The sequence below is a fragment of the Geotrypetes seraphini genome, chromosome 3 (genome assembly GCF_902459505.1).
Source record: "Geotrypetes seraphini chromosome 3, aGeoSer1.1, whole genome shotgun sequence".
In the NCBI taxonomy this organism is placed as follows: Eukaryota; Metazoa; Chordata; class Amphibia; order Gymnophiona; family Dermophiidae; genus Geotrypetes; species Geotrypetes seraphini.
The window spans coordinates 50,954,409-50,967,292 of record NC_047086.1 but is presented as its reverse complement, the minus strand read 5'-3'; the positions used below and the strand labels follow the sequence as shown (position 1 = coordinate 50,967,292).

General features: G+C 40.6%; 1 protein-coding gene across 4 annotated transcripts in view; it reads left to right on the top strand.

Moving 5' to 3' along the window:
• The window catches only part of DDX43 (DEAD-box helicase 43), a 267,260-nt gene that overhangs the window by 71,678 nt on the left and 182,698 nt on the right, over window positions 1-12,884 (top strand). For all 4 annotated transcript variants that reach the window (XM_033935444.1, XM_033935443.1, XM_033935447.1 and 1 more), the window contains exon 5: window positions 5,998-6,079. In XM_033935444.1, coding sequence (XP_033791335.1) covers window positions 5,998-6,079 — 82 coding nt within the window. The remainder of the gene's footprint in view (window positions 1-5,997; window positions 6,080-12,884) is intronic.

Genomic DNA, 12,884 nt, shown 5'->3' with positions numbered 1-12,884 from the left:
CATAGAAATATGACAGCAGGTAGAGAGGTCAAATGGCCCACCCAGTCTGCCCATCCGCAGCATCAACTACCTCCACCTTTCCCTAAGAGATCACTTGGGCCTGTCCCATGCTTTTTTGAATTCAGATATAGCCAGTTTGTATCCTCCAGCTCTACTGGGAGATTATTCTACACATCTACCATCCTTTCTGTAAACAAGTATTTCATTCCAGCCTATTGCTGCTTAATCTCGTTCTATGCCTTTTCTGGAGTTTCCTTTTAATTGAAAGACACTCTCCTTGTGTATTTATGCCAAATATGATAGAGTGTTTAAATACTTATCTCCCGCCTTTCCTCCAAATAATACAGATTAAGATCTTTAAGTCTATCCCCATACTCCTTTTGACGTGGACTATCAACCATTTAGTTGAATTCCTCTGGACAGCCTGTTTATTTCTTTTTGAAAGTGGGGTCTCCTAGAATTGTACACAATATTCTAAATGTGGTCTCATCAGGGTCTTATACAGGGGCACCATTGCCTCCTTTTTCCTACTGGTCATTCCTCTCCCTATGCACCTAAGCATCCTTCTAGCTTTCGCTGTCACCTTTTCTTTTGTTTATTTCTAAATTTTCATGATATAGTTCATAAAGAATGAAGATAAAAATACGGAACATTCATATAAAATACAAAAGTAATCAATTACTTAAAGATCTTCTTAGCCCACTACAATGGGGGAGTTACTGGCGTTATTAAGAATTAGAATCATAAAGGAAAATATATAAGCTCAGGAAAAAAAACTCCTAACCAAGCTCAGCCTTTATTTATCCTTTCCTTGTTCCCATAAATCTAGAAATTGTTGCAAGCGTATAGGGTCCCAAAATATAAATTCTTTATCTTGAAGTTTGATGACACACTTGCAAGGAAACTTTAAGAAAAATATAGCATTCAAAGCTAACACCCAAGATTTTAAATTAAGAAATTATTCGATACTGAGTTGCTGTAGCAAAATCAGGAAATATAAATACTGAGTCACACAAAACTTCATAGATCTATTCTTAAAATACAATCTCATAATCATGTTTTTATCCAATTCACTTAAGCAAGTGATCAAGAGGGTAGACCTAGCTAGTATAGTATCTTGGGAATCCTCAAGAAACTTGGTTAAATCAAAATCTGTAGATACTAATAGGTCTATCCCCTGATCAGAGATGTTACCTTTTTTTCTGAGGTATATAATAACAGTTTGATATTTGAACAATCTCTGCATTTGCTAATCCTAGGACTGAGCTAAATTTTCTATATGCTCAAGTTTTGAATGGATAACACATGAGTCTTTATCTGCAGACGTGGAAACTTGCTGCAGTATGGAAATCTGAGATTCCATTGTTATTGTCCTCTTAACTAATAAGACTAAATTTGAATCAACATTTTCAAGTTTTTAACAACTTCTAGCAAGAAATCTGAAGATTGTTTAATTGCTGATTTTAACAATCCCTCCACTCTCATATTTATTTTCCATTAACCTCCACAGAAATAGCTTTAGGCAATGGTAAAAATTGCAATTTAGAGGTAATAGGCAATTTTGGAAGTCCATCTGAAGTTGCTATAGGTTCCGAATTAGGTCTCATAGCCCCAGACAGTGGTTGAAGAGGAGGAGTTCTGTCGATGGCCCTGATATTGAAACAGAGTCTTGAATTAAGGACACTGGTGGAAGCTGTGTTAAATGTAGGTACATAGGGCTGGCCATAGCTGGGGTAGAACATTTAGGTTTTGCCATCCTTTTACCCATAAGAACAATATAATACAGTTCTTATCTGCACTCAAAGATCTTCCTGCGAACCTCACCACTCCTCATGACTCCTCGTGGCTCCCAAGGGGCTGGGCGTGCCCCTTAGGACCTTGCGGCCACACACAGCAGCTGCAGCACTTTTTTCAGCTAGGGGAGACGGACCCCGATGATGTCACCCTCCATCTCCTCTGGTGCCTGCCTGAAAATGGCACCAGTCCTAGACAGGAAAAACAAAACAAGGCAAAGGAGAAAGCTGCCACATCCTCAGAGGTCAAGTAAAAGTCCTCTCTACTGCACACAGCTCTCAATAGCTCCTCAAATTAGTTCAGCTGCAGTGCTTTTTTCAGCTAGGGAGACGGACTCCGATGATGCCACAGTCTTTCCTCCGGTGCCTGCCTGAAAACGGCACCAGTCCCAGGCAGGAAAAACAAGCGAGGCAAAGGAGAGAGCTGCCACTGTCCTCCGAGGTCAGGTAAAAGTCCCCTCCAATAGCTCCTCCCGCTGTCACCTTTTCAACCTGTATAGCCACTTTAAGATCATCACATATTATCACACCCAGTCCTGCTCCTCTTTTCTGCACAAAAGTTCTTCACCCCTAAATTGCACTATTTCATTGGGTTTCTGCAGCCCAAATGCATAACCTTGAATTTCTTAGCATTAAATTTTAGCTGCCAAATTTCAGACCATTCCTCAAGGTTTACTAGGTCCTTCCTCATGTTTTCCACACCATTAGGGGTATCCTACTCTATTGCAGATTTTGGTATAATCCACAAAGAGGCAAATCTTACCGGTCAGTTCTTCAGCAATATTGCTTAAAAAAAATTGGTCCCAAGAACTGAACCTTGAGGCACACCACTGGTAACATCTCATTCCTCAGAGTGATCTCCATTTGACTACTACCATCTAACATCTTCCACTCGACCAGTTCATGACCTAGTCTGTCACTTTGGGGCCCATACCAAGGGCACTCAGCTAATTTATTAGATGCCTTTGTGGAACATTGTCAAATGCTTTGTTAAAATCTAAATACACCACATTTAGCACTGTCCCTCTATCCAATTCTCTGGTCATCCAGTCAAAGAAATTGATCAGATTTGTCTGACAAGACCTACCTTTAGTGAATCCATGTTGCCTTGCGTCCTGTAATTCACTGGATTCCAGAAACTGCACTATTCTCTGTTTTAAAACATTTCCATCTAACTCTAAACCAGCCAATCTGTAATACGAGGTGGTGCTTTAAGATAAATAACTTTTGGACCAGCAATCGCTTAAATATTTAAATATATTTATTAATAGAAAAGGAGAACTAGTAAAGAAAAACGTGTTTAATATTAAACATTGAAAGCATAAACAGTAGGAAAAGAGGAGGTATAGGGACCTGTGAGGACTGCTACATCCTGAGTATTTCACCAGGATGCATTCTGAGGTACCCTAACCTCTTAGGGATGAAGACATTGCTATATTAAGATAGTTTCGAAATAAGCATAGTTATGGATTGACTGTCATCCAGATCTGATGGTGGATAATGTTTGAATGTCATTAGTGTATGCAAATGTTGAGTTTTTGTGATTGGATAAGGTCCAGTAGGAGAATTAGGAAGATATTAAAGAGAACTGGAGGCAGAAGTCAGACTTAACTGGCCAGTAGTTCCCTATTTCTTCCTTACTTCCACTTTTTGTGGAGAGGGCTCACATCCGCCTTTTTACCCTGTGGTACCACTTCTGACTCTAGAGAAGCATTGAAAAGGTCAGCCAACAGAGAAGCCGGAACTTCCCTCAGTACCCTCGGATGTACATCATCTGGCCCCTTCGCTTTAGCAAGCTCCTTACGAGCACAATCCTCTGAAAATCAATCAGGGTCTTCCACACCTAAAGCCATATTTACTTTTGTTTTCTAAGGTCCCACTCCCAGCACTTCAGCTGTGAACATGGAATAGAAATATTTGTTAAGCAATTCAGCCATATCTTTATTAGCTTTTACATATTCCTCCCCTTCACATTTGAGTCTCGCAATGCCACTTTTGCACTTGGAGTATTGTATTCAATTTTGGAGACCTTATTTGGCAAAGGACAGACTTGAAGCGGTCCAGGGAAAGGTGACGAAAATGGTAGGAGGTTTGCACCAAAAGACACATGAGGAGAGACTGGAATCCCTGAATATGTATATCCTAGAGGAAAGGAGGGATGGAGAGAATGATTCAGACATTCAAATACTTGAAAGGTATTAATATAGAACAAAATCTTTTCCAGAGAAAGGAAAATGGTAAAACCAGAGGGCATAATTTGAGGTAGAGGGGTGGTAGACTCAAAAGTAATGCTAGGAAATTCTTCTTTACGGAGAGGGTGGTTGATGCCTGGAATGTGCTCCTGAGGGAGTTGGTAGAGAGGGGAAGATCACTCCTGCGCTGAAAAGCCGCTAGACCACCAGGTAAGGCTTAAGAGGGTGCTTACAGGGCTTAAAATAGCCGGGATGAAGCGGGGGTTAGGGGCAGAACCGGCCCAAATATTATTCGCGATTTTTTAAATATTCACGGGAAGGCTCTGCCTCTAACCTCCGTGGATACGAAGGGAGAAGTGTATTATTTGCATTGTTATCTTTACTACCATCACATCTTGTCTTTTCCCGGGGATGGCCACTGTAAGTGTCCTGTATACATATGTCATCCTCGCCTTCTAATTTAAACACCTAGAAATATATTGCCTGAATTTCTCAGCAAGGATGAGTCGAGTCTCTTTCATTTGAAAGGAAACTATGCAATGAGAGGGCATAGGATGAAATTAAGAGGTGATAAGCTCCGGAGTAATCTATAATCTAAGGAAATACTATTTTACAGAAAGGATGGTAGATGCGTGGAACAGTCTCCCGGAAGAGATGGTGGAGACAGAGACTGTGTCTGAATTCAAGAGGGCCTGAGATAGGCACATGGGATCTCTCAAAGCGAGAAAGAGATAATGGTTACTGCAGATGGTCCATTTAGCCTTTATCTGCCATCATGTTTGTATGATTTTTTTCCCCTGCCATTCTTGTTTTCATGTATTTCCCCATCCTCATATGTACCTAAAGCCTTCTTGATGACACCAGTCTCTGAGCCACCTATTGAAAATCTCATACCGTCTTTACAAAATGTTTTGATCCCTCCCACAAGTTCTGAAAGTATTAGGTTCTATGCTTAAAGCAAAATCAGGGATATACAATTCAGGATTACTTAGCTCTTAGAGTTGATGTGCTTTTTGCACATGTGTTCCCCCCCCCCTCCTCCAAGGCTTTGTCCCAGGAAAGGAAAGCACCCTAGGAAATAGCCTCTCCAGCTAGACACTAGTTCAAGGCAACTATATGGTTCAATGGTAAGCCAAATCTTTAAGCTCTCTTTACTACAGAGCTGAGCAGATTTTTTTAAACTCAGAGCACCATTTTCCACTGAGCAGAACACAGAATGATCAAAACCTCACTTTAGCAGAGCAGAAAACCTCCCACAAGATTTAAAGTCCCAAGCTCCTCTTTCACTAGAGCAGTGCCCAGATTTTAAAAACTGAAGCTTAGTGTAAGGTCAGTCTATAGAGCATTTTCCTATGAGAGGGTGATTTATTTTGAATCCGGAAGAAGAGGGGAGTGAGAGAGATACTTAACAAGGGATGGAGCTCTATTGGCCTGGGATAGGCAATTCCAGTCCTCGAGAGCCAGAGGCAGGTCAGGTTTTCAGGATATCCACAATAAATAAGCATTAGATAGATTTGCTTCTCAAGGAGGCAGTGCATGCAGATCCATCACATACATATTCATTGTGGATATCCTGAAAACCTGACCTGCCTGTGGCTCTTGAGGATCAGAATTGCCTACCCATGGCCTGGGGGATAATGTATACAGAGGAGGGAGGGAAGGAAGAAAGAAAGGAGGAATAAACGGGTCTGAGGTTAGATTGGAGAAAGGGATCGGTTTTTTTAATTGTGTGATTAATCATGATTAAAAATGTTAATTGAAAGGCAGCCTTAATATCTATCTGTCTAAAACAAGTTCCTCCTTGAGGGCCGCAATCCAGTCAGGTTTTCAGGATTTCCCCAATGAATATGCATGAGATCTTTGTCCATGCACTGCTTTCAATGCATATTCATTGGGGAAATCCTGAAAATCCAACTGGATTGCGGCTCTCAAGGAGGGACTTTGAGATCCTGGTCTAAAAAGAAGGAATAGATTGTTTTGAAGGTCTCTGATTTCTGTTTTTAAATTTTCAGGTTTGCCACCAATTGAGAAAATGTTTTACAAAGAATCAAAAGTAGTTGCTTCAAGGTCAGAGGAAGAAGTGGCACAATGGAGGCAAGTAAATTTGTGTTGAAGAGGTGAGATGTAAAAAAATGAGAATTTTGAGTAACTAAATAGAAAAATAGAAATAGAAAAATATACTGAATATGCAGTATTCCAACAAAACAATAGACTGTAAATTACAGTATCCTGTACCTATTTCATTCTTGTTAATAACTGATGGTCTGTTTATTTAAAATATGCTACAATTACTGTGTATTTGAAGGTATTCCAGTGCAATAGATGAGTCATTCTAGATATATGGGTTATCTCCCAATGGCCGCAAGCCATCTACAGAAAGGATCCACTCTAAATTTTGCTCCAACTCTCCTCTACTTCACTGTGAGCTCTATTGCCACTTGTAGTTTTTCCCTTCTGCACGCAAACCTGTTCTGCTCACCTCTTTTTCTTATTTTCTTTGTTTTTTGACCCTTTGGGGGTTTTCTTTGTGCTCGGAACATTTCTTCACTCTGCCTGCATAGAGAAGAAGCAGACTCTGATAGGCTGATCCCTGGTGGTACCTATTGGCCAGCCTGCATTTGTTTATTTGGAGCTTGGGGTCGTCTCCGCTTTTTCCTCACCCTCTGTTTAGCAGGGGTTTGAGCGCAGGCTGTTACCATCGCAGGGGTGGAGGTGTAGTTAGGTACCATGTCTGACTGGCAGCCTGAAGATCAACGTCAGAGGCATTCCCAGCATGAGGCAGTAATTCTCTGATTACAGCTACTGTAAGAGAGCAGAGGCAAGCTGCAGCACATTTCCAGCACAGGTCACGGTGAGGCTGTCACAGCCTATGAGGTGTATTAGAGGGGAGAGGTCTAAATTTTGCAGTTTTAAAGGTTTCTGCATGTCCCGTCCTCCACCTAAAAAATCCTAAAATCGCTTTTTTTGTGCTTTGCTAAAGGTAAATACCACAATTTATGTGCATTTCTCAGTGGTGGCTATCTTTTCCAAAAGTTCCTCGCACTTCCAACATTGCAGTTTTTGCCTCAAATCTTGTTAGGATGGAGTCCTTGGGCTCTTAAATCCTTGCCAGGATTGCACAAATATAGTGCCTTGGGAGTGACCTTATGCCACTTGCCTCGTAGTATGCACCATGCTTAACTTCTGTTTTGCCAAAAGTTACATTGGAAGGAGGGACTCGGCGGGAAGAAGGTTCCAGAGCAGCCCTGCATGCAATGTTGTCTCTTTGTCCTACAAAGCTTCTAAAAGACCCCAGGAGGCAAAAAGGGACTGACTCAGGGGAGTCTCCGGTTTGTTTGTTCATTTGGTTGTGGGTTTTTTTGCCGGATTTGACCCATGATTGAGATGAGGGAGAGAGCTGTTGGACCAGTGATAGAAAAGGAGGGAAGGGGCTTTTGGACCCATGATAGGGAGGATGGGGGGCTGCTGCAGCACCAGTGAAGGGGGTTGGTTGCTTGGGCTGCTGGACCAGCTGGAGATGAAGGTAAGGGAAGACAGTTGCTGGATCTGGTCTGGGGATTTGGGAGAAGGGAGAAAGGTTCCTGGGCCCATGTGGTGGGTGGAGTGGAGCTGGAGGGAAGGGAGAGATGCCAGACCCACACCTGGGTGCTGAAGGGAGGGGATAGAGGTGTTGGACCCATGGGAAGAGGACTAGAGGGAAGGGAGAGAGGTGCAGGATCTGCAGGGAGGAAGAGAGAGAAGGAAAGGGAAAGAGCAAAGCTGAACCAAGGGGATGAAGGAAGAGTGAATGAAATATTAAACATAGCAAAGGAAGGGAGGAAAGAGAGAATGTAAGAGACAAATTGGTGTAAGAGAGGGGAAAAGCTGGACATGGAGATGGTGGATATGGATGGGAGCATTGGAATGGGGATGAAAAGGGGAATGCTGCATGGGGGTGGTATATGGACACCGAGAGATAATGCTAGACATGGGAGGGTATATGGACACAGAAGATGGCTAGACATGGGAGAATAAGAATGCAGAAGGAAGATGCTAGATAAGGGGGGCATAGAGATATAGAGGACTGATACTGTACACAAGGGGAGGGGATCATAGAATGGTGAGATGATGAAGTTAGAAGTTTTATTGAAATTTGTTATACCGCCGTAACTTCTAGGCGGTGTACAATAATAAAATTATAGAATATGCAAAACAAACATCAACACTTACAGTACAGACAACATTATTTATGTTAATTACATTTGATTACAAGGGGTTAGAGGGAAAAACTACAGCTTTATATAGGAAAGGAAGACATTTAAGGTTAATACACTAGGGGATGCAGGCAGGGAGATGTGCATAGGGGAAATACTAGAAAGGGACATATAGGAGACGTAGAGAAGGGAGATGCTGAACATGGGAAACAATACATACACAGAGATAGAAGGTGGATGTTGAGCATGGAGAAAGAAGAAATGTCAAATGGTCTGGAGATCCTGGCAAGTGAGTTAAGAGAAAACAGAGACCAGCGCCTGAGACCAACATGATTTGAAGAATAAAATGACGAGACAACTAAAGATAGAAAAAAATAATTTTATATTCTTTTTTGTGATTAGAATATATCAGATTTGAAATATGTATCCTGCTAGAGTTGGTGTTAGACATAACTGGTGACCGCAAAGCCCAGGCTGTACTTCTTTAGCTTCTTGCTGGCGTAGGGCTCTCTGATCAGGGGGAAGTTGCCCTAGTTGCACTCCCCTAACACTATTCCTGTCATGCGTGACTGTGGTATTCTGTTGGACTGATTTTTCTGTGAGCATTGTGTAATAATTTGACTTTTTCAGTTTTCTTGATAGTGGAGGGGGATATTTGTGAAGGGAAGGCGTGATTAGGGTTTTATTGATCCTTGCTCTGTATTATTTGTGTTTATAAACTGACAATTGTACAGAATATTGTTTCTTTTTATACTTTAATAAAATAAGTTCAATACAAAATCATAACTATTCAAGGCTTGTGCAGATGGGATCAGACAGTTTGCGGGGATGGGGTGGAGACCGAGCTTGCGAGGATGGGACTGGGCAGAGACGGGGACAAATTTTTTCCCTGTGTCATTCTCTACTCATGAATTCTGAGGTGGACCGAGCAGATCCAGAACCTCCAGAGGTTCGGGATGCTCTATTCAAGCTCCATGGCTCTAAGAGGCCTGTTTACTAAGCTGTGGTAACGGTTGTTGAGGCATTTAAGGTATCCTAACAGTTAATTTCTGTGTTTACAACTAACATAGAGGGCAGAGACTGTGCCTTAAACATACTGTAGCTACACCTGTTTAGGTGGCATTAATGGTGCCAAGTGCATTATCTGCTTTCATTTAATGCATGATAAGGAAACATTCTCTATTAACCAAATGGCAAAATATTGAATACCTCCAACAATAACTATAAATGTCAAAATGTACAGCGCTGCGTATGCCTTTCAACTCTATATAAGTGACAAGTAGTAGTAGTTGTAACATCTGGAGGTTTGCAGTTATGCTTCATTTATTTGCCATTAACACATGGCAATGTTAAAACCTTATTCTTTAATTTAATAAGCTTTCAGAGAAGCTAGAGCTCAATACCTGCATCTGTCATTGACATTTCTTCTGATTTTAGGCATATCACTTCAACCACAATTACCTTGGGGACACTCTTAATTATAAGCTGAATGAGAATGGAGAGTAGAACTGAACCTCAATAGAAACATGAAGGCAGATAAAGATCAAATGGTGCATCCAGTCTGCCCTTAGAGATCCCATGTGCCTGTCCCATGTTTCTTGAACTCACACTGTCTTTGTCTCCACTACCTCTACCGGGAGACTATTCCATGCATCTGCCACCCTTTCTGTAAACAAGTATTTCCTTAGATTACTCCTGAACCTACCACCTCTTAATTTCATCCTATGTCCTCTCATTCCGGATCTTCCTTTCAAATAGATTTGCCTCATGTGCACTTATGCTATGTAGGTATTTAAACGTCTCTTATCATGTTTCCCTCTCCTGTCTTTCCTCCAAGGTATACATATTGAGATCTTTGTCCCCATACATCTTATGATGGAGACCACTGACCATTATAGTAGCCTTCTTCTGGACCAACTCCATCCTGTTGGGTTTTTTTTTTTAAATTTAATAGTTTATTAACATCTGTTACATAGATAACAAAAAATCAAGAAAAAGACAGCAAACAATTTCAAACAAACAACTTAGAGTTCAAATTAAAACTTACTTCAAGTCCACATCATTTCATTTCTCATTCTTTATTAATTTTCAAATCAAATACAAAGTGCAAACCATATACAATCAAATAATACATTAAACATCACTTATATCCAAACAAATATTATTACAAAGTACATTTCCCCTCCCTAGATGTGCGCAAAAATCAATTAGGAATTTAAAGCTTATTCAATTAATCAGTTTTAACAAATGCCGCCAATAGACCCCCATGTTTCTTTAAATGTTTTATTGTGTCCCAATTGTTCAGAATTCATTCTTTCATATCTATAATATTGACAAGAGTTTCCCACCAAAAGTTAAAATTCAGTCTGTCCCAGTTCTTCCAATTTCTCGTTATTAACTGCATGGCCACCCCCATCATAATAAGAAAAGTCTGTTTTTCTTTACATCAATTGGACTCGTAGATTTTAATAAAGTCCCAGATAACACTGTCATAAGATAATGGAATCGAAGCTTCCAATATCCTGTTCATTTTACCATAAATAGACTTTCAAAAGTTGAGTATCAACGGACAATAGAATAGTAAGTGATCCAGTGTCTGGGACATGTGTGAAGAGGGATACTGGGAGACTGCCTTCCAGAGGGGGATCCAAGATGGCCGCGGTAGCCAGTTTATGAGAGAGACGCCGAGAATTGTTCCTGTTTCTTTAGTAACTACTGCAATCAATGCTGAAAAGAAGGGGTAAAGGAGTCGGTGGAGCCTCCCGATGACAGGAGATCCCTTTGAGCGGCACTATCGACGAGATTCTACGGCGCCTCACCAGAGATATGGATTTGTCTGGGAATCGCCCGCTATCGACGCCGGCGATGAGTTCCTCCTCCATGGCCACAGCAAGCAAGCTCTCCACAGGAAGTGAGCACGTCCAAAGAGGCAGTGCTCTCACTGCAAGAGGCTAGTTTACCTGAGAGCTTGTCTTTGGAGTCAGCGGGAGAACTTGTGTCCCTGGAGCTACCTGTGGCTGGTAGATCATTGGCAGAGCCAGTACAAGGAATAATGGACATGAATCCAGCAGCGGGTAAGACTGAATTAGCACTACAAAGACTTTTCTTTATTAGTAAAAACCCCCTGAAGTTACTTTGGAGAATATTTGGGACTTAGTTGTAAGCCTGGGGAAAACTTTTTCCCCAAAGGTTGAAGAGATAGAAGGAAAATTAAAAGTACAGCAAGAAGAAATTCTACAGATGAAACAAGAAATTAATCAAAGTAAAAGTGAGACTCAAAAAATGACTATAGAATTGAAAACAATAAAAACTTTCAAGAGACACAAGTTAAAGATAGTAATAATATACGAAGAAAATTAGAAACTCTTGAAAACTATAATCGTTTTAACAATTTGAGGATATTAAATTTTCCTAAGGATCCTTTGATAAATCCTCGAGATATGTTAGAGATATTTTCTGGATGTTCTGAATGTCCCAGAACAATAATTACCTCCCTTTGTTAGGGTATATTATCTTTCAGGAAAAAAAAGCCAGGAACAATCAGATCCAGAAGAAAATTATTGAGACAAGCCCATTAATGTTTCTGAATTATTGGAAACCTCTGAGGAGAAAATTGTGAAATCATTTAGCTCCTGATAAGGAATGGAAATTGAGGTTATTTTTCAAAAACAAATGTAAAAAATTTTTGGGACATAAAATACTGATGTTTCCTGATGTCTCTAAAGATACCCAGAGAAGAAGACGAGAGTTCCTGCTGATGAGACCTGCAGTAACAGCTACTTACGATATCCCTGCAAGTGCATAATCTATATATATAAAATCGGAGGTATGTATGTGTGTATGTATGTATGTGTGTGTGTATGTGCCGCGATCACGCAAAAACGGCTTGACCGATTTGAACGAAACTTGGTATGCAGATCCCTCACTACCTGGGATGATATGTTCTAGGGGTCTCGCGGCCCACCTGCACACGTGGGCGGAGCTACAAACATAAAATCAGATTTCACCCATTCATGTCAATGGAAAAAATGTAAAAAGCTGCCATTCCTGCTCCTTTATGCGCTCCTTCATGCAGCTCCTTTATCTTTTCTTATTCTCATTATCCCTGTTAATTCGTTCCTCCTTTCTCAGACTTTTAAGTCATCTTCTTAAACCATATATCTTCTTCCTTTTCTCCCTACTAATATTGCAGAGTTTTGAAGTTCCTTATACCCTCTCATTCTCTTCCTCATATAAAATGTATTCTATCCCAACTATTTGGGGCCGTCGCCATACTAGCACTATAGCCCACAAAAATCAAATTAAACCTCAATCTAGACATCTCATTTCTATCCCGATACAATCTTTCTCCAATTCTTGTCAGAATCAACCTCACTACCCCTTAGCATTCAATTCAGGTTTAATAAATGTCCGTTCTATAAAAAATAAACATCATTTAATTCATGATACTATCACACAACATAATCTTCAAATTCTATTTCTCACAGAAATATGGCTAAATCAGGGAGACGATGCTTATATTACTCAGGCTTGCCCACCCAATTATACAGCATTTTTCCAACCCCGCCCAAACAAAAAGGGAGGTGGACTAGCAATTATATATCATACCTCAATTCCTATTCAGGTAAATACTGCTACACTTTTCTCTTATACTCCTATTGAATCTCTCCAATTTTCTATTAAATTCCACTCCCCCCTCAATTTCC